This window comes from Indicator indicator, chromosome Z, assembly GCF_027791375.1.
Source record: "Indicator indicator isolate 239-I01 chromosome Z, UM_Iind_1.1, whole genome shotgun sequence".
In the NCBI taxonomy this organism is placed as follows: domain Eukaryota; kingdom Metazoa; phylum Chordata; class Aves; order Piciformes; family Indicatoridae; genus Indicator; species Indicator indicator.
In genome coordinates this window covers 11,231,729-11,259,637 of record NC_072053.1, presented here as the reverse complement: position 1 = coordinate 11,259,637, position 27,909 = coordinate 11,231,729, and the positions used below count along the sequence as shown (strand labels likewise).

Here is a 27,909-nt window from a genome sequence, read left to right as displayed (position 1 = left end):
TCAACATAACTGAAGTTTATTTTTAAATGGCCTCAATTAACACATTTTAGGATGGCTGTTTACTAGACAAGTTTAAGTGGTCTGGAAAAGACACATTTCATTAGTATTTTCTTGATAATAATACACACTTTCAGATCAGTTGCAATTTAATTACCTGAGCAGGTCCTTCTAGAAGCACTACCTAACACAGCTGGTGTGTTACTTGCTGTACGTCTAATTTTTTCTAGCTAGACAGAACACTTTATTGACACTTCAGAGACAGTAGTGAAGCTTTAGTGTCCCCAAAATTAGATTACAATCAAGCTTGTTTTGGTAAAAGGAACACTGCTTCATAGTCAAGTAAAACACTGTGTGGGTGGAGTATAATGAAATCCTGTATTTCACAATATTTTAACTCAAAACCCAGCTGCAGTAAAATTTCAGTTTGCAATGCTAAAAAAAGCTGTAACCACAATGAAGCATGACAAGTTTGAAGGTTAAAACAAAACATGGGTTCACTGTGCCAACAATTTAGAGCTGCAGATGATTATCACTGCTCCCCCCTCCGCCCCCCAAACTTCACACCCTCCTACTTCCAACATGAAAAGTCAAGTTGGACATATGAAAATAAAAAGCTTAGAAGTATGGTAGTTGTGATTTCTAATTTTCACTATGTAAATTAGCTTTAAGCTATTATTACTAAACATCTGAAGCTGACTACTTTGACAGCACCCAAGAACCTTTTAATGTATTCATACTTTATGTTTTTATACCAGGCATCTCAGCCAACAGCTCAGGCTCCCTACCAGAGAGCGTCATAGTCCCAAATCCAGACTTTACCTCTCCCCCTCCTGATTATATGGGGAGTTTGAAGTTAAAGTATTTACTTGCCTGCAACCAGTAGGTTAAGTTCTGGTTAAGCACAATGTTCTAGATAAATACGAAAAAATACCACAGCTCTCATGACATTCCAAGTTTGTATCACAGTAGCTGGAAGCCAAGGACTGTGCAAGATGCCGGAGTAGGGAATTCCTGTTGCAAAGAGCTTACCACTTAGGAAAAATGCACAGAAGAAGGAAATACATAGGATTCATGCTCTTCTATCAATGTCTCACAGTTCAAATATGCAAGAGCCTAGGAATTTGAGATTGTTCTTGAAGCCTCAGCCTTGGAACAACTTCTAAATGAAACTAGGTTTTGTTTTTTTCAGAGGTTCTGACATGTCAGCTCAGTGTATCTATGCTGCTAAAAGGCAATTAAAAATACATTTTAGGCTGGGATGTTTACATCAATTTCCTGATTTTTGATTATTTGGTTTTGTCAGTATAAAAAAAAAAAAAAATCAAATCAAGCTCATATAGGCCTAGTGACAACAGAAAGATCAGAATCCAGGCACAGAGAATCCCAGCCCAAACTTAAGGCAACAGTTACATACAGAGTTTTTCCAGCTTCAGTATTCAGTGGGCTACCCATATTTCAAGTATCTCCAGCTGATTACTCCCTACTTGGTAAGTATTTTATTTAACAGAACCACTTAATAATAGAAACAAAACAACAACAAACAACCACAAACGAAACCAAACGAAGAACAACCCCCTCCACCCCCAGAACAAAAAACCCTCAAGCTTCTCATTTGTACTCTGAACATGTATTTGACTGGCAGAAGAGAAGAGGGATGAAATCACATTCTTTATGTACCAGAAGCATTCTGCATTGTTATGCTTGAGCAGGCACTGGTCAGATTTTCAGGAAGAGCAGAACAGCAGTGGAGTAACTCAGAAAGGCATTGGATTGAGAAATGAGAGTAGGTCAAAGTTACTCAAGAACTGCCAAAGCCATTTAAATGAAATATAGGCAAGCAAACATTTCAAATACAGTTAAGTTCCCTTGTTTTACTAAGCTGTGGATAAAATCGTAATGGCAGGAGAGAATATTTTGTACAAGTCAAAAGTGGCTTCACATATCAATCAGCACCAGGCAGCACCACAGGTCCATGGAACATCTTGCAGTGTCCTTGTACATAACTTGGAGCCCAAAACTGGATACAATCAAGGATATTACAATGTTCAAGGCAAAGTAAACTGCTGTAACTGCAACAATACAGAAAAATTCACAGTAGAAGAGCATACAGAATTAGGTCACCCAACTGATTCAAGTTGCAACCTGCTCAATAAATGTAATGGAGTCTTCTCTCACCCAGACAAGGTGCTCTTATCTAACCACGTCATAGGTGAAACAACTGCTTTAATACACTCCATCTGGAATAGAAACCTGTATCATTAAATACACACAGATCCAAATCCCCCACAACAGCTGCATAAAAAGTGGTTTTAACGTCTAAACTACCGCCTCTCCAGCCACAACATGCATGACACTTGTGTCATTTATTTGAAGGTTAGAAACTGTTCCAACCAACCCAACAGAAAACAGGTACTGCAATTAATAAAACAATCCCAACCATCATGAGAATTAAAACTTTTATTAGTGTATTCACATATTAGGCAAAGGCAACACGCAAGAAGCTTATTTCTTAGGTTCACAAGTTCTACCAATACATTAGTCTACTGGTAAAACTAGTACAAACTGGTAACTGCTTTGCCATTTTTTTTTTTAAAGATGTCTGGCCCATTTCTTCAAGGCTTGATTTTTGGTATTGCTTCTATGCCCTAGTCATTATGGCATAAAAATACCCATCACTATCATCAATTCAATCAACTGATTAAAAGCTGTAACACTGGCCACATTTTTGTTCTCAAAGCTAAGTTATCACTAGCTGTACTTACAAAGTACAGTACTAGTGTAATGGATGAAACAATGAGAAAAAACAAAGGCAATCCTGCTACTGCCACAACAACAAAAGAATGACAGACAGCTAGATCACAGATTGTTAGTAAGATGTATATTTTTTCAAGTCAGAATAACCCTTCTATACAGTTTCCCAACCCTTCCCGAACCCAGACTTATTTGTAGAATATACTTCAGAGTATTTTTAATATGGTGCAGCTGTAGTGTCCAAGGGTTCACAATAACATGCACTGTCATGAAGAACCTAGAAGTCCTCCTTCGCTGGTCATACCTCAGCAACCACTATCCTAGAGGTTTTGCAGAAGCAACTACTTTTAATAACAAGGCCCATTATGACATAATGAATGCGTATGATCTGGTAAGTAAGTAAGCTATACAAAGCCACTCAGATCAGAAATTTACATTCTGTTACTGAAATATATTAAGAAGCTGCATCTATTTAAAATCTATAAGGAAGAGTCTAGTTTACCCTGGGAAAGAAATTTTCAAGGTATTTGGCTCCAAAAAACTAAACCCCACAATTTTTACATCTGTTTAATGAAAAAGTACAGATGTAAGGGGTAAGCCAATAACCTTATATACTTAGTCCAGTATCCAATATTACAGTAAATTCTCATTCCATGAGAAAAAAAAAAAAAAACACCGATTTCAACAATCCAATGTATAAAAAAAGTTCAAAATTATATCAAAGCCAGCAATACCACTGGCAAGAGAAGCATAAACTCAGGTGGGTAGGGAAAAGTAGACTCCTAGTGCGATGGATACTTGGAATTTGTAATATGAAATCATTTTAGGCCCCATTAAGCATATAAAGTGTCTTAAGATTTTACAGATGAATCTCTAGACATTTCTTTCCCTTCCAATGGAGAGATTTTCTTTAAGAAGGCAGCAAAAGTTAAGCTTTTCTACAAGGAAAGTCTGCTTTTTATGTTTAGGACAACTCAAAAACCTGCTTATATAAAAAAATATAAAAGAATAAAGGAGTAGAGTCTTGGAATTTAATCAGAGATTTGTCCAATCAAGAAGAAAACTATTTATGGGAACTAAAATGTTGAACAGCACACTACTGTGATATTTGAGATCATGATACATTGCCTGTACATATATTTAGCTATTCATGTTATTGATAAACCATTAGGACACTCAATTATATACCCAATAAAAACACCATTAAGAGTCTTTAGAACTGTTCCTTCTTCCTTCTGAAGAAGGCATTGCTATACACTAAATTTTCATCTAGTATCAGAGTATTGGAAACAGAATCCACAAGGTGCTTTAATTAATGAGACCTCAAGTGCTGTCTTTCTTTTTATTCTTTCCTTTTTTTTTTTTCCGTTTTCTAAAAACCTTTTTGGATAGTAAACAGTTCATGGAGACCACACACAAATACTATGACAGACAAGCTGTTATGTTAAGTCTGTTGACTGGACTCAGTATTTAGCCCACTGGTAATGGAGGAAGGAGTTTTACGACATGCTGGAGCAGCGTACTGAAGGGGAGCCCATCTGAGTCAATACTTTGTCCAACCACTGTAGAGGCCCATTCAGATGAAGCTCAATCCAGCAAGGAGTGCTAGTTACTGTTTGCCGCCTAGAGAAATAAAGAATGGGAAAGTCAGAAAGCAGCTCTGCCTGACATAAAGGTGTCCATCATACAACAAAGTATGTGTCCATCCACACCACCTATGCAGAAAGATAAAAATCTGCAACCATTAGCTGTTGCAAAGCTTTTTTCAGACAGTTTTTGAAAACCAAACACACACCAACAAAAAACCACCACACATCTAAGACACCAATAATTACATGCTTGTCCACAATCCATCAAGAATATTCTGCTCTGGACAACATGACAAAAACTACAGCATTTGCTTCAAGCGTCACACCAAGAGCCTGACCTTCTAAAAAGAAATTAAAAACTGAAGATTGCCTAACCAATGTGGTGTTCGCATTACAGATAGACGTGTGCAGCTGCGTCTTAAGCTTTAAAGAATTCGCATGCGTAACTGGATTTGAATTTTGTAGACAACTACTGATAAATACAGAATAGAAACAGCTGGCTCTGCACTGCCAGTGTGGCCAAACAGTGCAATACTATGGTGATCATAAGGCTTGGCTTTTAGGAGCCATTTGCAAGATAGATGTATAAGGAAACTGTGAGATGTTGTCAGAAACGCTGCATCAAAACACAGTGTGTAGTTATAACTGTGCTAACTGATGCTATCTCAAAGGAACTTTATCTCCAATTTCCTGTAATCTTACACTTCTACATGTGTTTTGTACTGTAACATCTTCACACAAACAATTCAAGTAAAAATTGTATTTTCCTTGCCTTTTATATAAACCTGCCTATAATTTTCCACAACAGAAGCCCTTACTTAAATACTATACAAAAAGCCTCAGTTAAGCTGAAGGGTTGTCAACTATAAATCTTCATTCACTCTTCCACACATCCTTGTTTCAGAGACCTGCTATTCAAAAATCTTCCTTCTCATCTCCAAAGTAATCAGTATTGGACACACTCTGCCTGAGAAATCCTGTTATGTCACTGTACCCACTCCAGGCATGGGAGTTTTCCCTAACTAGACTGGCAAGACTACTGTTGCTAAGCCAGTTTCTCCTAGTAATTCTAGCTATCCCAAAGTGAAAGCAAGGAGGCATTAAGATTCAAAGACAGCAGATTAGTCAGGAACAAACCCAGCCCCTTTATTTTTACTGTTGGCATTGCAACACTTTGCTTTAAAGGAAATCTGTTTATGTAAACAGAGGAACTGAAAGGGCAGAAAAATTAAGCCAGTGAGAGGATGAATTTCAAAAGTTGTATGTAGTTTCACATTTTCTAGAGGAAAGGGCCTGGGGTCTGTGCTCTGTCAGCATTCTAAAACACGTTGTTATTTCAGACCTGACTGACTAAGCCAAAACAATAGGCTCCAATAGAAGAACAATCTAAACTCCAGGTAACAGTTTCATTTAGTTTCAAATCCTTTCCCAAAGAAGGGAGTTCATTAGTCCACTGCTGTCATATCCTCTACAATGAGTTCTACAACATTTCCTCAAAATTCCTGTTATTTCCAAAAACCCTGGCCTGGCACTATGCTGGCAAAAAAATGACAAGTCACTTAGCAATTGTCTCAAAGCTAAAACTCAGCCTCTTCTACTCATGGATTTCCAGTTCATGTACCACTATGTATCTTTGCTGTAATTACCCCTACTTAACTTTCTTCAAAAGATGATTCCAGACCTGGAGAGTTCCTGTACAAACATGAACGCTTGTCTGCTGGTCTGAACTTTCACCGTCGTTCAGTTCAAGCCAACATGTATTGAGCAAAAAGCTATAAGCTACTTTGTCTACCAAGCTTATAAAATCTACTACCTTGCCATAGCTGAACATTTATACACATACGCCATGTGCTTAAAATGTAGTTAATGCTTTGACTTTGTCAAAGCCTGTTCTATAAGAAACATTTTTGGCATTATAACGAGGCATGAAATTTTTAAAGAGATTGGATTCCACTGTTTTCTGGTCTACTTTGACAATACAGTCTACATTCATTTAAATTCAAGGTTGTATTTGCAGGAGCAACTTGCTGTAATCACAACTGCAGTGTAGCTTTGAAGTTCTGTGCATCAATAATTTATTAGTATCATCTTAAACAGAGATGCAAAGAAACTAGTTCAGCATTATGTCAGTAACCTGTTTCTGTGCTGTTCTGGCTGTATTTCCACTGCAGCCTTTTCAGCCCTGTGATCTGAGGAGTTTATAGCCTATTAACAACTAACATTCTTACCACTCAGAAATAACTCTACAAAAAGCCTCCCCATTGGTTTAACCCAGCACTTACACTCTGTTAACCTCAAGTTGTCACCATAGAATCCAACTAAGTCTTTGTCCTATTCTGATTTGAATGCTATATTTAATTATGCATAAGTGAATATATGTCCCTTTTGAGCCATACTCAACAGTTCTTTAAAGCTGAGCCTGATTCTTTCTTGTGTATCTCTTGGTAACAAAGATATGCATTTATTCCATTACTCAAAATTTCTCATTCCATCTAATGAGGCTTTTACAAAATTTGCTTTGTTTAGCCAAAAAGTCTTCCCAACATACTGATGCTGATATTTGCATGTATTTCAAAAGCAGATAAAAGAATCAGAACTCCAGAATTCACAGTAGAACTTGTAACTTCAGAAATTACATACATTTTTAAAAATCATTATGTATTGCAATAGGTATTGATATGGCAGACTTCATTCTTTCAGTGGACAATTTCTAGAGAGCTTTAAGGGCTTTGATTAAAAATCACATTTCCGGCTCTTCAAAATGAAATCTTTTATACTCCTAACTTAAAAATCAATTCCCTTTCTTCCCCAATTCCCATATTACAATCAACACAAGCACTGTTCTCAAGTATAGCTCTTCATTTGTGTTAACAGAAAATACAGCTGGAATCTACTCAAAAGGACTATTTTTCCACTCAAAATCCTCCTCTTAGCAGTTTTATTATATAAACACAGTTGTACTACTCTAAGTTTTTTCCATTACATGTTCCAAAGTATTTGCTATGTGTGCTCTCCAGTTGTTTTCTTCTGCAGAATACACTTCAAGTGACTCCGATTCTTTCCACTAGGTACCACTAAGTGCATCCCACACCATGACCTAGCAATCTCATTCTATTCTATACAGAACAGAGACCAAAACGACTGTACATCTAACAAACAACAAACAATCTTACAGCACGAACTGTGAAACTTCTAGATGTGGTCAGTGATTTCACCACAATAAGCAAGTGGGACCAAACAAGGAAACAGAACTTTGACGACATTCATTGCTCAACAGTTGACGTCAATGCATTACTAAAATCAGTTTACTGGTCTTTGTGACTCGGGAGCTCAAAGGATGAGGGGGAGAAAAAGGAAAATATGGCTTCAGCTTGCAGACAGCATATCTAAAATCACAGTAAGAAGCCTGTACATACAGCTTTTATGCCAGGCAAATGGAGTACTAGTGAAGGACGAAAAGTTAAACTGAAAACTAAAGGTGTTTGCTTACCTGTATTCAGCTCCCCATCCTTTAACAAAACTCATTCTTATGGTACACATTCTAGTAAGCTGATAAACTGCTTCAAAACCCTGATTCACAGATTGAGCCAGAAGAGCAGCAAATTCTTGGTTATTGAAGATTTTTAAATTGCATCCTATAAAAAAAAAGAGTCAAAATCAATTAATATTCGTGGCTGCTACACAGAGGCCCAAAATGAAGAAAGGAAAGGAAAGCAAGCATCATGAATGACATTCACTGGGTATTTTTACTCAATACCTTTGGTAGATTACTCACCTGGTGGAATTTTGCACACAGTTGCAGGATGCCAGCCATATCTTTGATTACAGTTGGGGCTCTGAACAAAAATCGCACTATCACTTAAGCACTCAGCAAAAACTTCTCCACCGATGTAATAGAGACGTACACCTCTTCCTGCAGCAAAGTTCAAAGGACATCTAGTTATGATATGACCCATGCAAATTAACAAATAAGCGAATATTTTGGCCAGAAAAGGACAAGGTTAATCTTTACATAAGAAGGAGAAACTAGTTATCTACAGGACTATACTGCTGAGCCAACAGTTTTAGCAGGAGCAGAACAGAATTAACTTGCATTTTTCTCTCACAAACACAGCATATTTGAAGAAAAATCAGACTAATTTTTGGTCAAGAAATAGAATTGTGTTATGTTTTGAAACTAAACACAAGTTAGAAAGCAGTATTCATTACTAAGTAACTCTTTCACTTAAAAACTGAAATATTACATTGAACAGAATCAAAGCTTGTGCTAATATTAAAGTGTAGGTGAAGTGGCACAAGCCACTATGGCAAGAACAGGAAACAGAAGTATGCCACTTCAACAGTCTTTGCTTACCTGCACCCACGCTATTTCACAACCCACAGCATATCCCTTCTCTGCACTACTGTGACAAAAACCCACAGGACTGCATTTAGCTCTGTTACAAAAAATTACCCTTAAGAAATCCTATCACTCATGTTTAAATTGTGATCATGTTCTCTCTCAGTGGGAGCAAATGTGTGGTTATTTCTAGCAGACTATACAACTGATCTCTCCAATAGAGTTATTTATAATTAACAGGTACTTCAAAGGCCACATTTTCTCTTCCCTTTCTTTAAAAATATTTTTTGAACACAAGGCAAACTTCTGTATAAAAAAAGGGAAGGCTCCTCACATTTTCACTTGCCCTCATCACTGACCGTTTTGATCAGTCAGCACAAGCATAGCTTACGCATACCTAAAATTTTACTAGACAAGCATTTGGATCTGGCATAGCAGGATTTGGAACACTCCATTAAACACACTGAACGTTTTTTCAAAAATAAAAATAAGTAATAACAAAATTTGTGATTGCTGTTATATTTCTAAATAAAAGAATCCAGGGAAGAACGCCCCCCCCAAAAAAAAGTTTATCAAAGCCAAGATGCTACCTTGTGGAAAACCATATTCTTCACTAAAGAATATGAAGACTTCAATCATCTCAAAAGAGCATGTTCTCAATGGTGGCTTTTGACATTGTAAAGAACTCAAGAAGTACTGCTAATGTCCATCCTACCTTTTATGAACCAGAATAAACTAAGCAACGTGACAACATTTTGTAATTAAAGCTTACATTTCAATTATAAGTAACTCTGATTATAAATGCTACCCTGGGCAAAGTGGTACAACGAGGAGCCTGAAAGCAAAAAACCAGCCCCCTCAGGATGCTTCTCTTTCTGGAAGGCAGAAAACAGCAAAGCAAGCAAGAGAAATCCCATAGAGTTGAGTGGCTTCCTCCTGTGCCGCCCTCAGCTTCACAGCTGTGTGACTGCTGGTGACACTGACTTAGTAACTGCTGGTTGAGGAAAGGCAGCTTCTTTCAGCTCCAGCCATCACTGTACCTCTTCCCAACTGCAGCTAGCTGTGGTAGAAGCTGCTACATTTCTCCCCAGATTCAGAAGTGGTGACCTCTCATGTCTTTCCAATTCTGTTCTCAGCAAGAGAGACTAAGCTCTCCTCAGCACACTTCAAGAGAGAGAAGTTGAATGGCTGTCTGCACAAGGGTAAAAAGTTCCCAACATGCGTATCTGCCCATCCTTCCTGGATCATTCCAGGTAATTTAATGGCTAAAATGAAATCCAAGCAGTTAAAAAAAAAATCAGATGTTTTTACCTATGTGTCGCCTTGTCATTTCCACTGTAGCATTTCTGTTTACATTGGAAAGCAGACCTAGACAAAATCGTTCTGAATTTGATGGATCTGTAAAGCCATCTACAGTCAGGGAAGGCTGTGATGCATGGAAGGTTTCTCCCACTCTTTGATTCAATTCATAATACGCTATTGAACACCAAAATGCAGGCTCCGAGTAAGTAACTGGTTGCAAGTCTAAAAAAAAAATTTTAAAAAATAAGCTTAACACAGAATTTGAGGCTGAAAGCTATCTGCCCTACTATTTACCTCTTACAGAAATGACAGCAGTAGTCTCAAAATATATTATGCTTGCTGTAATTTTTATCTATGCTGGTGAACTGAATGGAATGTAATATTCTATGCAAGGGAAGAAGAGGGGAAGAAGAGCTGATCTAATCTAACCACAGGTCTTGTCATTCAGTACTTGCAGTTTGCTCAGCAAAACTGATGTTACTGTGAGTTTCAGACATTGAGACATTTCTTTTGCCTTTTTGGAACTTGCAAACATTTTGGCAATGTTAAACAAAAGATTATCAAACAACTGACTCAAGCAAACGAAAAAATATTAACATGATGTTCCCTTGTATTACACTAGATCTTTGTACTGTTCCTTTAGATAAAAGCAGCTCTATGCTCCTTTTACTCTCTCCTACTGGAGCTCAGTATCTCCCCTATGCATCTTCAGCTTTTCCTCAAGCTACTACTTCCCTTTTATCTACCTAATTACTTACTCAGCACTCGGAAGATCATTCTTCTGTCAAATCCTGACACTATTCCTTAAACCCAAGGGAAGCTGATCTTCCTGAGGTATTTATACAGACACACAGGAGTGGCACCTGACCAAAGCAGGTGGACAGCTAATGTGGGAGCAACAATCATGCTGCAGTCACAGATGAAACAGAATATGAAAAAAGCACCACAATACACATGGCAAGGGAGACAGCAAGTCTAGGCAGCACTATGGATAGGCCGCTATCTTTTAGACTATTTTATAAATGCTGTTCATGCATACAATCACATAATTCTCTCTCTTTGCTAGATGCTCAACAGTTAAAACAAATAAGACTAGTTATTAAGAAGTTATTATCCGAGCCCTATTATGTTTATCATCAGGAAGCCAACCCAATAGCCTTTTCCTAATACAACTCTTACTTTATTAAAATCCATTTTCATTTTTCATGTAATTATACATACAAAGAAGAGTCACCACACAGAGAAACAATTAAAAGTATTTCCAGCTTACCCAAGCTATGATTAACTGGAGAGAGAGTACTAGGAGACAGCTCTGCTGGAGATCCTGTTGAAACAATACAGATTGTTTCAGAGCAAATGATTCTTGTTTCAGATGTGTAGGTATGACCACTATATAGATACAGTTCTACATTATAATTCTGTGGAATGAGAAACCTCAGATATACTGCAACTAATTTTACAGTATGTAAAATGTTTATTCTGAATTAAGATTATATTTAACTTTCTGGACACCTGGCAAACTAACCTTCTCCCAAAGACTCAATTAACATCTTAGTATTGTGTTTGGCAGAGTTCTCACTTCATGCACACTCTGAAAGTAACTTCACCAGTGGGAGGGTAGCAACTTCTTCCCAAATTCAGTGGGAAAAAAAAAAAGAGGCAGCTAAGAAAAAGTGGATGAGATGATCAGGATATTACCTCTCTATTCTGAAAAGACAGGATTTATCTCTAGAAAAGAACAAGCTGGATTTAAATGACTCTTTCCTGGAAGAAGGAAGGAAACAACTCTGAAAAACATGAGCTTTCCAACAAAGTTTGTCCACTGGTAGGCAAAATACAGAAGGGCTTTGTACAGAATTATTCCTACAAGGTTTGCTGATGTCACACCTTTTAAATCAAGGTAACTATTGCCATACAGTGTGAAAAAGTTGCAGCTTTTCAAAAAGCTAGAGCAGTTGACTGCAGTTAAGTGAAAAAGGTTGCTAACATTAGCAAGGCAAATACACAGTCCAGTCTGCCAGCACACAGCAGGAGATTCTAATCCCGCACATTAACTGTGCTTTAGCCAAATATAAGGATAACCAGATTATCCAGAAACCTTTTCATAAAGGCACAAATGCTTGATGTTTCTGCTACTGTTTCAGCAGAGCGTTCCATACAGTAATTTATTTTAAACATGACAGAAGTAGTAAGGTCAGTGTTAACAGAGATGTTCCCAAGTGGCAGCATTTCTGTAACTTCTTCAGGCCAACAGATACTGTGCTTCAACGAATCTGTTTCTAGGAGACAAAGTTAGTGGTAGGCTGAAACTAGTTACCTATTAAAACCCATTTTAAGGCCTTTTACTGAAGGCTTAGATCTGTATACTTTTGTTACAAAACAAATGGCATGTTCTTAATACGAGACAGAATGTTTTAAAAGCGTTCTCCTAGCAAAAAAGTAATTTTGTTCACAAAAGACTGAAATGATACTTTAAGCAGAAAACCTGGTTGTAGAGTGTGCTACCGCTATCAATATTTGAGCTGAATTAATGCTACTGCCTAAGTAATCCCAAGTCCTCAATGCACTGAAAAACAAATTCTTACCTGTATCCATGCTTTGGTTCAACTGTTGGTCACTAGTTTCTCCATCTTCACTGATATACCCTGGAGGCGGTGTTTCTGTAAAAAAAAAAACAACAAAGAAAACCAAAACAAAACCAGGAAAAAAACAAAACAAAACACCAACCAACAAATAAAAAATACCCCAACCCAAAGCCAAAAATAAAGACACTCCCATCTACTATTTCAATAATTGGTATAATTTGTAAGATTTAGCATTTGTGGTTTTGTCCTCATACCTTCATGAGCTTAAATGGTACCAGAATATTAAATTAGAATTTCATTTTGCTGTCCCTATTTCCTGCCAGTAGGACTTCAAACCCATTACCTGCCTTACTGTTTATGTAAAACATATAATCTCCTGTATGCCAGATAATTGCTCAAAGATGATAGATGATTAGCAGATAATCCTTGTTCGTTCCATTTAAGACAAGATATTTTCTCTATGAGTAACAATTTTGCAATTATGATCAACAGCTTTCATATTTTAGAAGAATTATAAATGAAAAAAACATCTGGTGACTTAAAAGAAAAAAAGGCTGTCTTTATGTAGTATAACCATCAGATCAGATACCTAAAAGTTGTTTTCCAGTTCAGTCCTCAAATTCATTTTTCTTTAATACCCAACAGTTGATTTCACTCAATAATGATAACTCTATTGTCTAACTACACTGCACAAGCTCTATTTTCATTAATACTTCCAATGACTATTAAAATTATCATTTATTCTTTTAACCAGCTTTAAGGATGGAGTTTCACAGACTAAAGTAAACTCGGCAACAAGTCTGATGCATTCTGAGACCAGAAACTATGTCTAATTCCACAGACATATCTTCAAAACCCAGAAGAGTACAGTTGTTTCTTTTCTCCATTCAAAGTGGGCTTTGTAATCCAGATAATGAGTTAACCAACTGTGTTTCAGGAAATAATTTTCCTTCAACTAGGCAAATGTCTTTTCCTATTCATTAAAGGCAAAAACCTGGATTTCTGTAGTGAAAGTGTTTGAAGCTATCTCTACGATCACCTTAGAACTGTCTCTGAGACATCTGAAGGATTGAATATGTTTAATTATATTACTACCAAACAGAAGAAATGTAAAGATAAAGCCCTTTGCTTAATAATTAAAATTACAACAAGTATTGTCTGAGATTTCCAGCAATATAGTGAGATCAGAAAGAAGTCAGTGAGAGGAAGCTAGATTAAGTGATTAAATAGCAACCTGATGAAATAAAAATGAATCTAAAGAATTGTATCTTTGGTGCATTCTGTAAAACTAGTGTGCTAAAGATAGATGTGACAAAATTTGAGTGAGAATAGAAAAGGAAGGGAAATAATTAACAGCACTTTATAGGATTCATTGTGATAAAGCGGACTCCACCCATCTCAAATAATTTATTATAGTTAAACCCACAGCCACAGTAAAAGGTTAATAACCATTTCCAATCCAACTCACATCTCCTGTTTCCAGTTGCTAAACTAGGCTCCTTGGCACAGATTATTTTCTATATCTAGTCTCTGCCTGACAGAGATGATTTCCTCCACCTAGTACTATTAATACTGGTTTAGGATCAGAGGTTGAGCACCATTTTAGGTGGAAATAAACGCTGAAGAGCAGCACTAAAAAAATTCCTAGGAGACCCTGAATGCTGCCAGAAGTTTGGGCAATGCATCTCAGCATAGCCTGAAAGGGAACATATAGTACCCCAAAGGCCATCTAGTAACTTCACAACTGTCATCTTTCCAACTGCAGGTGAACTCCACCTCTCTATGGACCCAGTACTAAGAGAGTATTGCTGTACAACCACAGCTGGTAGTCTGGCCTACTGCTAAAGAAAATGGCTGTCTGTAGCAGGTAGCCAAGACACACAAGATTTATCAGAACCTAGCTAAATATGCAAGATCAAGTTGGCACAGTCAACTAAAGATGCTATAATATAAATGTAACACAAAGGTGTGAGTGACAAAGGGAAGGAGTCAAGGTGCGGTCGGCTGCATAAACGCTTGAAGATCATGTGAATACCCACAAATAACCTTCAACAAGACTTCCCACAAATAACTACCTAGTTGCTTTAGCTCATTTCCATAGCACTGGATTTTCAAAAGGTGTCTTTCCAGTAAGTTGCTTGCAAACGTGAACAGAATCCCTCAGACTGAGTCAAAAAGGCATGTATAAATTAAGAAAAAAAAAACTTCCAACTTTTAGCACCTAATATTGCTCTTAAGAACACGCTGTCCCTAGGTGGTAACAAATGTGACAATTAAACATGAGATCAACTTGATCGAACTTTTTTTGTGTGCCATTTCAGTTCTTGTATGTATTTAAAGCAAACAAGCAAGATCCATTTTAAGACATACACGTGCAGTTTGCACGTTGCACATATCTGAATTGCAAGACAGTCATCTTATTCCTTGAGAGTCCAGATCTGAACTTCCACCCTGTCTGTAATATAGCTGCATTAAACACTTATGAGAAAATTTCAGCTGCTTTACTTGGTTTTACATTCTAGGCAACTTCCTGAAGAGAGAGGAAACAGGAAGTTGAGGCAGAAAACAAAGGTCACTAATTTTGTTTCAATAAGGGTACAGGCTTTTGGCTGTACTGTAGCACATTAACCTTGGTATTTCTTTTGGGGTGGGGAAGAAACCAATGAGGGTAGGAGGAATTCTCCAAGAATTCAATAGTTAGGTTGTCCTTTCATATAAAAAAGGCAAAACTGTATGCACACAATAGTTAAATACACAAATCAGACCCTGATCAATTGTAAAGTACAGATTAAAACACTTTTTAAGTCACTGTTTTCCAGCTTGCAGGTTTTCTCCACATCCTACATGTGGTGAGAATGAGCAGCAGTTTACTAATCTCCAGCATAGTATTTTGGAGACCCTATGTGTTTGTAAAACAGACTTAATGCATGGAATGAAGGTCTACTTTGGACTCAACATCTTGAATCTTTAAAAAAAAAAAAAAAAAGCTGCTGAAATCAAGTAGGCTATCGTGAAACTACAGCAACGGAGTTTCCCAAATGACTATGTTCTGGAAACAACAGGTATTTCCACTGAAATTAAAACATGAAATCAACTAGATTTAGTTTATTGGTGCATCCTCCAATTAATTTGATCACTAAGGAGGATGAAATTATCATCTTCGTTCCAGTGACACAAAGTTAAGTGTACTGTTTGCAATGGGAGTTAAGAAAATACCTGGTATGTAATTGCTCTGTGGTTCAATTCCAGCTGGAAAGTTAGTGTTTTCAGGAATGGAATGGGTATAGTCATCAAGAGGAGGAAGCTCTGTTAGAATCTCAGTGTGCCGTGGCACTAGTACAGGAGGCAAGACTGGGAAAGCAAAATTCAAAGCATTAGTAAGACTCTCATAATATAAACTATGAGCTAAAATAAGAATTAAACAAGATATTGAAACCATCCCACAATAAATATTTTGAAATTTTCTGATTCTCAGTATTGTCAATACTGCAATTGTACTGATAGTTACTAGAAGAATTTGATTCCTGAGGTGCTGACTATTTCACAGTAGCAAAGGTAAGTCATCTTTATTCTCCTTTTTGGTCTGGACCATACTTAGCTGGAAACTGCTAGCAGCAATGAAGTGTATAAACAGGCTGTTGACTATAAATAGTCAACACATTTGTAAAGATTTTTCAGTATCTTTACTATTAAAAACTTGCAGGGGATGGTATCTTCAAAAATTTTATTTCTGAGAATCTTGTACTTTTGGCACAGAAAAGCATTGTCTTTCCCTATTTTTCATTTAAAACATTGTGCTGAGAGCAAGTACATACAGATGCTGCTACAGAAAGTCAGAAGCAAGTATTCCTACCTGGTGTCTCCACTCTCTGGTAGTGGTAAGGGTTTACACACACTTCATCCTTTTTAAGATTAAAAGCATATTCACAGTTTTCAATTGCCTTAAGTTCATGGTGACTGTGAAGATCTGGCCAGCGCCACAAACGACAGTAAATAACATGTGGCAATCCTTTACGATGAGATACCTGCAGACGGCCATCGAGTGATCTACAGGGGAAAGATGTTGATAAATATTTACAGACTACATGCTGTCTCTTAATAGCTCGAGCAACAGTGTACATACATGGGATGAATAGTTTAGTTCTCAGAATTCAGAGGTCTGACACTGTTAGTGACATTTATACTCTTGTTAAAAGGCTTCAAATGTGATAAAAATGACGGTATCAAGCAGTGTCTTAACTCGCTTTTGAGCTGCTCAAATTATTGCCAGTGAATTTAGAGTTCATTAAAAGCCACTTTACCTCCAACCAAGTATTTAGGATGCTTGCTTCATATACATTTTTTAAATGCAGATGACAGTGGTTAAAAAACCAACCAAATAAATCACACAGTTGGTCCCACTGCTAAACCTCAAGACTTTGCTGTGGCATGGATGCCTTATGGCTTTATGCATAAGAATTCCCACAAGACTACAAATAAGCCTATAAGCAGTCAGCTGCACAAGTGATCCACATGGCAGTATAACTAATTCAAAAAAAGACATGAATGCACATCTTGTGAGGGCTGTACGGTTTATCTTATTGACTTCATCTGCCTTGCTACCAGCTGAAAATGTTTTGCTAGTTTTAAGACAGACTGCATATGCTTACACAAATGCAGATGTTTATGACTGTCATGGGATGGGAGACAAACCTCAATACACAAATCAAGTAATGTGACATGAAAAAATAAACACCCTGTTTAGAATTGCCCACCATTAACTACTGGAGAATTTACAAACAATTCTTCAGTAGCTCATATCTAAACCAATTAGCAAGATTTACCTGAAAGCTTGTGGCATACAAAGCAGTTTTAACACTTTGTAAGATTAGGTCTAAAGAATTAAGTATCCCAACTTTGTTAATATAAATACCAAATCACAGAAATCGCATTTTAACAATTCTTCCCATTCTTTCAATAGCACTGGTGTGAAAAAGGAGTATTCCAGAATTAGAGTTTCATTGGTCAAAACATCAGCTGAGAACACTTGGGTTTCTACACTGGCAAGCAAATATTTTAAAATGCTGTACCATGAGAGGCCTAGGAAGCATTTTAGTCTATTTTACAGGTAAAGCATCCCCTTACAGACCCTCCAAAGCCAATCCCTCCCACAGGATTTCTATGATGCGAGAGAGGGCAGAATATTCACCTGGTTTGTTCAGAGAAGCTGTAAAGGCCTGTAGTATCCCACTGATCTATCGTGTTTGGTGTACTCAGTCCCCAAATTTCAGAGCAAGTGCTGTGCATAAATTGAAAACAAAAACAAAAAATTGATATGAATATGGAACATGGTTATTCAAAACACCATGATGTCAAACATGGAGAAATGTACAGAATACTTCCTTTCACATAGAAGATAGAGCATTGTTAGACTCGCATTTAAACTGACATCTCATGCTATATTTTCTATATGAAGGAGGCTATCAAAATGGAACATGTGATTAAAGGTAAATGATAATGTTTCTAAAACATGAACAAGTTCTCTGGTTTTAAGTATTCAATACAGTTGTAATGTTCCTTAAAACAGGCAAAACTTCCTCAGTCTAGCTCTTGAAATTCAATTTTAAAGGGTAGTTTCTGGGATTGGTTTTTTTGTTTTTGTTTGTTTTTACACATAAGCTTCTGTAAGACTTCAGCTTCAAACAAAGACCATGAGAAAAAAAACTGAACATCACAATCTAAATTTCAGGTACCACCACTTAAGCATTAATCTCATTCTCCATATACATTTGCTGCTTTTCCCAAAACAGCAAAATGCAGACTGGAGAAAAGCACATTGCAGCTGATACTGCTGCTTTCTATACTCTGGTTAAAGAACTAAGTATTCTTTCACTTGCATACACAACACAGAATATTTAACACAGTTTTACAGTATGGTATTTTAAGACTTAGCTGTAGAATAACACCACCTTAATTGCTAAATTCAGTGGGAGGAAAGGAGAGAACTAATTCTTTACCAAACCAATTCAATGACAAGATCACAACAGCAAACAGAGGGAGCCTTCAGCCATAGGCCCAAACAAAGTCAGCAGCACACTGAAGCAAAGTAAGAAAACAGCATGAGCTTGTAAATTGGCAGCAGTTTCAGAAGCAGAAATCTCAGCTCAGCTCTGTCACAGACTTGCTCTGTGACCACTGAAAACAATCTATTTTATGTAAGTGACACAAAACTAGGCTTCACACCTCATAAAAGATTTTTTGGTTCACAAGCAACTTACATCTCCATGTCTTAATTACAAAGCCTGAAGTTTGGCTGGCTGCTACATTACCTTGAAGATAACAGCCTCTGCGAAGTTGCAACAGAAAGAAAAGAATCCAAGTTCTCCAAACTCTTCGTTTGAAATATAGGTATTGCAACTTAAATTTAAACTACTAAACTTAGCTGATAAAAGTTTAGACTGAGTCCTCAAGGCAAGAGAAACGAGGTAGGTATTTTTATTTCTCCTCCCTAACTAGGAAAAAAAATTATCAGTGTTATGAAACAAAAGCACACTACAACACTGTACTTAAAGCTGCTTCTAGGGCTGAAAATCATCCCAATTCCATGGAGACTTCAGTAAAAAATAACTGTGGGGTACAGAAAGAATGAATCGATCATTCCCTTCTTGCGTGTCCCACAGGCCTCATTTCTAATGGCATCTCAGAGAGGCTGAAGCATCCATGTAATGCAGGAATCCATGTGTGCAAGAATCTACAACAATAAATTGGCTATCCAACCACAGAACAGAGGTACTGAAAATTTGTTCTTCAGAGTTACTTCTCAGAGAGATCAGTTCTATTCACTGTGAAGCTACAGAAGCCCTGCAAGGGAGGAGCAAGAGAGTGATTTTTGGGCAACAGCATGCATTTACTTAAAAAAAAAGTTAAATAAAATATGGTCTTTGACATTTTACTGATTATGGATGCAAGTAAACTTCTGCACTGGACAACTTTTTGCCTAATAGAGAGCAGCAGAGAAGCACATGCAAAGGCAGGTCCATTCTGTGACATACACCCAGCTCTTGAAAAGAGCAAATTGTCATTAACAAGTTACATTCATCTCAGACAGGGGTAGTTCTCTAGAAAGAGTGACCTAAAGAGGTACACTGCATCAGTAAAGACTGCAGCTTCTCTTTTCTATATTCTTAAAGACACCTTCAGGATGGGGAGCTACTGGAAGCTGTGTAAGGATTGAAATAGTTACCCTGAAGCTAGCCTATGACACCAGGGAGCATCCCTGCACTGTACTGTGTCCTTAAATATGCACTACTGCTAGTAAGACAGATCATCACACATTAAATTAGAAGAATGATCAACAAACACAAAGTCTGCTACATATTAATTGACATAATCAGTTCTGACAGCTTACTACCTTTGAGCAATAGATCTTTCTACAAAGCAGCTCTCCAAAGCTGATGCAGTCACACAGATTACATGTTTCCAAAATTGTGGGGTACATCACTGATAGAAGTATGACATGCAACACATTTATTTCACAAGACTTCCAAGACACCACATGCAAAAGTGAAATTGCACAATCTCTGAACAAAGCAGTGAATAGGAATAGTCACTTCATTGCTAACCTCTTCCCTCTATAAATATTCAAACTATCAAAAAGTTGACAGCATATTCCACAACCTACAGAAAAACAAACTATATCCTGAAGTGAATGCAATGGAGCCATAGATTGCAACCAAACTCGGGACACCATGGAGGGAGAGCAGGCCATGAGGTACCACAAAAGTTGTAAGAATGCAGCTGCTCTGATATTCAGGAGCTTACATAATATGCAGTCTACAGAATGCACACATGCTTACAGCTGGGATAAATATCCATGTTTTACTGGTTCATCTATACTAACAGTGTATATTCCAACTCAAATAATCCACAATCATACACCAAAGAGCCTCCAGGAATTCATCCTTGATGGCCAATAAAGTCCACTCAACACAGCTTTTACTGTTCACTGGAAGAAATAATTGGGGAAATTAAGTATTCTCCCTACACTTCTGCTCACAAAACACAACAAAAACCCCACTGCCTAGGAAAGAAATGGAAGACCACCTCCCCACCACTTCAATCACACAGTCTTAGGGCTCTCCTAATGTTCACATGCATGGACACTGAAGCAGAATGAAATTCCACAAAACCATAAAAGGCATAGTTGATACACAGCACAGTGATGTGGCCATGAAAGGCCACAGTATGTTTATTCATATGCAATAGCCTCATGGAAGGTAGACTTGCCCACTCACCCCAGAAAATGGTGACCTGAAAGGTAGCTGCATTCTGAAAGATGTTTAAACAACCACTTAAAACCATCGTAAAACAAACCAAACCAAAACCAAAACAAAACTCACAACCAACCAACCAACAACAACCAACTAAAAATGGAGACAGGAACTACAGGTTTGGTTGGTGGTTGGTTGTTTGGTTTTGTTGTTTTTTCCCGCTCCCCCTCCGTGAAATACAGAATTTATGACCCAAAATATATATGAGGCATTCTCTCCTAAACCTACCTTTCTGAAGCATTCTAAACCCCTTATGATCTGAAGGGTCCTTCTATGTTTACTGCATAAAGAATTTAGAAGAATCATGGACTAATATCTATACTCTTAAGTTAAAGTCTTTTCTGGAAACATTCCCAGGTCCTGGAATTTAAACATGTATGACAGAAAGCAGCTAGGATGTATCCCAGCACTGGGTCACACCAGTTACTGTTCTCGCACACAATTCTCAGACGTCTGAGAGCATCCATACTGGGCAGTTCAGATGTAGCCACCCTGTCCTGGAAGCTATGAACTTAGAAGCATAGATGAGGTAGTCCTAAACCAGTTGACCATAGTGCCTGGGAACATTCTCAGGCATTTTTAATTTATTAGAAGACAGGCAGCCAAGAAATGTCACCATCTCACCATTAGTAGACTGCCCTCCAACTGAAGTCTAGTAGTGGGCTTCAGGCTTCCTCTTTTACCAAAGAAGTAGTTTTCGTTTTGAACTCACTGTGCACTCAGCAGTGTTAAGCTATCATTGTTTCCAAAACAATCTAGTTTCTGCACCCAACCTGTACTTAAATCTTTCCTGTGTAGACATCACTTAAATACACTCCAAAATACAAGCTTAAAGCCAATAAGCTTCTTCCCACTACAGCAGGCACTTTTATTCCAAGGATCATTTTCACTGCTGTTCTGAAAACAATTTGTCTGCTGATAGAAATGAGGTCAATAATACAAAAGCTAATATTTTTATCTTTTCAACACTATCTTAGATTATCAAATCACCATGTTCTGTGGCCTCAAGCACTCCCAAAGCAAGCTTACTTGAATACTGGATTGCTACATTTGCAGACCTCACAAAATAAGGGAATTTATTACAAGGGACTTCAGGGATATAAAGCATTCAAATTGGCTCAGTATGCCCAGTGTTTTCAAGTCTTAGTAAAAGAAAACTCTTTCCTAAAGAAAAGAGAAATGCACAAAGGATACTTGCAAGGAGTAGCAACTACTTTTTGACACCCTGAGATTCTTAAGTAAAAGCCAAATCTATCAGACATCTGGTTAAGTTGCTATACGCTAGAAGTGGGACAACTCAGTCCCCCAGTTCCTATCTTGGGAATGACCAGAGGACTGATACAGTGAAGAAAAGGTCAGACAAGTTATTACTAGGTGGAATTTAAGCTGCTTTGGTTGGAGCCTTTCCCTAAGTGAAAGAGTTGTTAAAGTTTATGCTTCAAATTGACTTTACATCTGCTCATAAGAAGCAGCATATCAGATGATACTGTGCAATTCTGGCAAGAAAAATCTCTCATGTGGCTATCAGCATGCAACAGCACACAGCATGCCTTCACTTCTCTTGTTTCATCATTTCCTTCAACAGGAAAATCTGAATTCCAAAAAACCCCACTCTCGGCAAGAGCTTACCTAAACAGCAAAGAGCTGTAGCAATGCTTCAGTTTTGAGATGAAATGCCAAAACTGCCTTCCTTTAATAAGACAGAAAACACTGACACACAGAGGAAAAAGGTGGACACAGGAAAAAACAAAGTATCAAAAGACAACCAAAAAGTATCTGTACTGACTAATCTACCTACCACAGGTGACAGCTCACAATCAGCATCAACAGTGCAAACCACCTTAGCAGAAAAACAGTATCTGGAAGTCTGCTACAAAACTGGACTATCAACTCCCTGATCAAATACAGATGAATTACTGATCTGCCCACTAAGAATGAATACAAGCAAATGTGGTTTGTGCCACACTCTTAATATGAACACTTGCTTTAATGTTTTACATCCCTATTAGAGGGATCAATGCCCGTATCAAGTTCTGTAGTAATCAGATATAAATTACATGGAATGAAACAATCTAAATTCAAAAGCCCAAATACACAGGTGGACATCATCAGATCACACTGCCCAAACAGAATAACACATCTGCAATACGATTAGGTGTTAAAGGACACTGACCCATCTAGGTGATAAAAAGGAGCAAGGTGAGGTTGAAGAGAGTAAGATGACCACTGCTGACCAGTCTATTAATGTTGGTCTTCTCTGACAGCATGACCTTGTCTTAGTGAATACAAAAAGCCAATTGCATCCTGCCTTACAGTGGCAGTAACCCTGAATTAGAAACTTCAGTAGCTGGAGATGCAGCTACACAGAACAACTCACGACCCCCTCAAAGCTGCCTAGGTGCCAACTAATAAAGCCACCTCCGGTTGATACTCAGCCTAGGCTGCCTTAAAATTACTAGAGTTGAAGGGAGATTCAAAGGCCATTTAGTCCAACACCCCTGCAGTGAGCAGGAACATCTTCAACTAGATCAAGTTGCTCCCCCATCCAACTTCACCTGGAACATTTCCAGGGATGGGGTTTCTACTGCCTCTGAGCAACCTGTGCCAGTGTTGCAACACCCACAACATAAAAAAATATCTGTCTTCTGTCTAGTCTGTATCTCCCCTCTTTTAGTTTAAAATCATCACCCCTGTCCTGTTGCAACAAGTCCTGCTAAAATGTCTTTCCCAATCTTTCCTGTAGGCCTGCTTTAAGTAGTGAAAAACCACTGTGAGGTCTCCCATGAGCCTTCTCTTCTCCATGCTGAACAACCCCAACTCTCAGCCTGTCCTCATAGCACATGTGCTCCAGCCCTCCAATCATTTTCGTGGCCTCCTCTAGACCTGCTCCAACAGGTCCATGTCTTTCCTACGCTGAGGACTCCAGAGATGGACAAAGCACTGCTGGTGCGGTCTGACCAGAGTAGAGGGGCGGAATAATCTCCCTTGACCTGCTGGCCACACTGCTTTTGATACAGCCCAGGATGTGATTGGCCTTCTGGGTTGTGAGCACGCATTGTCTGCTCATGCCCAGCTTTTCATCCACCAAGGAGGTTGTTTCTCAGCACAATTAAAAGCCACGTGTACCAACTTGCAGATTTGAACAAGTATGTACAAGTACTGTCCAAACAGTCATGACCACAGCATCAAGCAAGCTGGTACCTACACATAGCACTACACTCCACACTTTCACCAAGTGTACTTTTAAAACAGAAGATACAAACAGGTAAAAGGTTGAGAGTCTTATCAGCACTCAGTTTTATAGAGATATGGTTTTATTTGAGGCTATCACTTAAAGAAGATGAAGCCAGCAGAGTTTTAAACAGTACCCTGTACACAGCAATAATGTCACATGCATGCTTTGATTGGTACCTCTGTTACAGATTGTTGCTACTACCAATTTATTATCAGTTTTCCACCAGAGACAATGAACAAAGTAACTATCCTACCACTATTTACGGTATTGGCAATGCTACATGCTCAGATGTCTGTGCTAAGTGAAATGCCTGCACCAAGTACATCAGATGAAAGTATGCCCAACAACTTGAAAGATATTTACATAAGTACCAGAAACCAGTACAGTTTATTTCACAAATAATACTGACAGTAGGATCAAGAGCATCCTCAGAAAGTGTGCAGAAGACACCAAGCTGGGTGGTGCAAGTAGTATGCCAGAGGGACAGGATGCCATTCAGAGGAACTTGGACAAGCTGCAGAAGTGGGCCCAGGGGAACCTCGTGAAGTTCAACAAGGGCAAGTGCAAGGTCCCACACCTGGGCTGGAACAGTCCTCATTACCAATACAGGCTAAAGGATAATGAGATAGAGAGAAGCCCTGCAGAACAGGCCTTGAGGGTACTGGTGAACAAAAAGCCAGACAATAAGCTGGGCAATGCATACCTGCAGCCCAGAAGAATGCCCAGCAGATGGAGAGATGCAATTCTGTCCCTCTATTCTGTTCTACTAAGACCTCACCTGGAGTACAGTGTCCATATCTGGGGCCCTCAATACAAGAAGGACATGGTTCTGATGGAGAGGGTCCAGAGGTCACACAAAAGTGATCAGTGCATTAAAGCACCTCTTCAACAAATACAGGATGAGAGAGTTGCAGGTTCTGTCTGGAGAAGAGAAAGCTCTGGAGAGACCTTATAGTAGCTCAAAGTGGTCCTACAAGAAAGCTGGGGAGGGACTGTTTAAAAAGGCATGTAGCATGAGGGCAGGGGACAATGGTTTTAAATTCGAGAACGGTAAATTTAGATTGAATGTTAGGAAGAAGTTCCTTACTATAAGGGTGGTGAAACAACACAACAGGTTGTCCAGGGAGGTGGTGGAGGCCCCATCCCTAAAGATATCCAATGTCAGGCTTAACAGGACTCTAACCAACCTGATCCAGATGGGGATGTCCTTGCTTACTGCATGTCTGTTGGAATAGATGTCCTCTAGGGATCCCTCCCATTGCATTGTATGAATCTAAACTCAACACAGACATTTTAAAATATTGTCACAATTCAAAAGTAACTGCAATTCCACTTTCTTCTTCAAAGTCCTACAAAGAGAAACAGGTCTGAAGTTGCTGAAGGGCACAGGTTTCAGATGACAACTTCCTCTTTAACTGAACTGCTGGTATTAGTAAGGTGGAAAACCAGAAATGCAAGTAGCATCATGCTAGTCAAAGACCATATACAGGAATCATTGCAGAATGATACTGAACATTTAACATGCTTACACTGAACCCCTAACATTTTTCCCCCAAATTTTCATACTCAACAGCCACTAGTAATTTTGCAAGTCCATGTTCAAGGCAAATTGACTCCATTTGTCTTTCTTCCATATCTTACAATCATGAGCCTTACTTCAACTGAATCTAATTTGTCTGCCCCGATGTTATCTGAAGCATGTTGCCTGGGAGCTGTGAAGGAAATGAAAAAACGTTTCAGTAAACTGTGATAGTATCCCTTTTGTCTATTCTGGATAAGTTGGAGGTGAGATTGGTAGGCAGTTTTCATGTTCTAGAGTTCTCATGCAGTCTTCCCTGAAGATGTGAGCCTGACATTTGCTTTCACTGGAAGATTAAACAAGAAAAATACAACAAAACCAGGAAAGATGATCAGGTTTTCACTTGAACAAGGAAGGTACTTAGCACAGGCACACAAACACCTTTACAGGAGCCTAAAAATCTACAGCACTTACTGCCTTGGCTGATGTTTGGTCAAGGGGGCAGACAAGAGGGACAGAATTTGCTTCAAGAACTACATCAAGATATCCAAAATAGAGTTAAGAGCAGTAAGAAATGGCCACAAGATTTAGGAAACCTCATTTTCTCATAAGAAATGGGCAAATGTAATAGCTTTAACGTTGCTCATGGCTGCTTCTGTAAAAAATCTAAGAAGACAGGTTAAAGTTTGCATATTGAATATCTGCACCTTGCAAACTGACAGGTGTTTTTTTTTTTTTAAATCTTTCTATGTAAGAACTTAAATCTAAGACTTCACACAGCAAGGTACTGAGCAGGAAATCAGGGCAGGAACACTGCCACATTGACTTGGGTTTTGGCTAATTCCTAGCACAGACAGACTGAAGTTGCACTCCTCTGAAGGCACTGTCCATCGCATTCCACTAATACTAACACTTAGAAGAGGATCAAAGGACCACAGAATCAGAGAACATTAGGGGTGGGAAGAGATCTCAAAAGATCATGTAGTCCAACCCCCTTGCTAGAGAGCAGCTTCACCTAGAGCAGGTCATACAGGAACACATCCAGGTTGGTTTTGAATTTCTCCAGATAAGGAGCTTCCAAACCCTCTCTGGGCAGCCTCCAGTGCTCTGTCACCCTCACAGTGAAAAAGTTTTTCTTTTATGTTAACATGAAACCTCTTATGCTCAACTTGCACCCGTTGCCCTTTGTCCTATCACTGGATGTCACCAAGAAGAGCCTGGCTCCATCCTCCTGACACTTGCCCTTTATATATTTATAAACATTAATAAGGTCAATTAATTGATGGATGAAAGAACAAAATCCTTTGTCTTCTATCAGTTCTCTTCTGATGCAGCTGGCACTCAGGAACAGCTAGGAAGGAGATATAGCAAACTTTCAGAACTAGCTTAGAGAGGGTGTTGTGAAGACAGCAGTAATAGGAAAGACTTAGCTGTAATATAGATGAAACAAAGTCAGCAATAAAAGAAGGTCATTGGCTTACATAGTGTTGTACTCAGCACAGACAACAGCTCCTACCAAATCTGCCTGATCATGGTTTCCTTAATTCCCAGTTTCAAATGAAAATGTGCGGCTGCTTTTATATTCCAGCCTGGCTTTCTTTTCTCTGTACTGCCAATTAGCATTTCTCACTATTACAGTCTAATATGTTTATGTACCAGATAGTAGCAATGCTAATTGTATTACCTGTCTTTGCAAACAGCACCTCAGCTAGTTGTATAGCCAGCTGTCTCAACAAAAGCACGCTGTAAAATGTAGTTTGGCTGGCCTAAGTGTTTCCTCTACTAAAATTTGTTGCTGATGGTTTCTTTTCCCCATGTTAGAGAAAAGGTTTTCTGCACTGTGCTCACTCTGCAAATGTCAAAGAGATGTGTAATAACACATATGTCAAGTCACTTTCATGAGATATCTACCATACACCTCTTTCAATCTTACATTATTGTGCATCTCTGCAGTACTGACCAATCTTTTCACTTGCTTCTCCATCATCCCGTATTACAGTCACAAAATGTTATTTACTCAGTTAAATGTACCTAACTAGGCATGCATATTCATGAAAAGGCATGACTCAACGCTACAACAGTTCATTCTTGCTTGTGAATGACACGAACTCAGAGGTCCTGATCTTGCTTTCTTGCAGCAGAAAATGTAAAAGTTCAATAATTCAGTAGGAAATAACGATTTTTCTCTCAAGGACCTCCCAGAGGCGTAATATCTTAACCCACGTCAAATAAAAAGCACAAGTGTGGATTCTTCTTAAACATGATTTGCACAGATCTGCA

General features: G+C 38.4%; 1 protein-coding gene across 4 annotated transcripts in view; it reads right to left on the bottom strand.

Annotated features, from left to right (window-relative positions):
- Positions 1-3,959: 3,959 nt before the first annotated feature.
- Positions 3,960-27,909, bottom strand: part of SMAD2 (SMAD family member 2) — a 40,371-nt gene continuing 16,421 nt past the window's right edge. Inside the window, exons 2-10 of one of the 4 annotated variants that reach the window (XM_054397964.1) lie at positions 17,755-17,844; positions 16,420-16,613; positions 15,783-15,917; positions 12,567-12,641; positions 11,252-11,305; positions 9,991-10,203; positions 8,116-8,253; positions 7,831-7,975; positions 3,960-4,374 (exon numbers count right to left, since the gene is read on the bottom strand). In XM_054397964.1, the coding sequence (XP_054253939.1) occupies positions 4,251-4,374; positions 7,831-7,975; positions 8,116-8,253; positions 9,991-10,203; positions 11,252-11,305; positions 12,567-12,641; positions 15,783-15,917; positions 16,420-16,613; positions 17,755-17,844 (1,168 nt within the window). In that variant the 3' untranslated portion in view covers positions 3,960-4,250. The remainder of the gene's footprint in view (positions 4,375-7,830; positions 7,976-8,115; positions 8,254-9,990; positions 10,204-11,251; positions 11,306-12,566; positions 12,642-15,782; positions 15,918-16,419; positions 16,614-17,754; positions 17,845-27,909) is intronic. The other 3 variants (XM_054397965.1, XM_054397967.1, XM_054397966.1) reach the window with 3 other exon arrangements.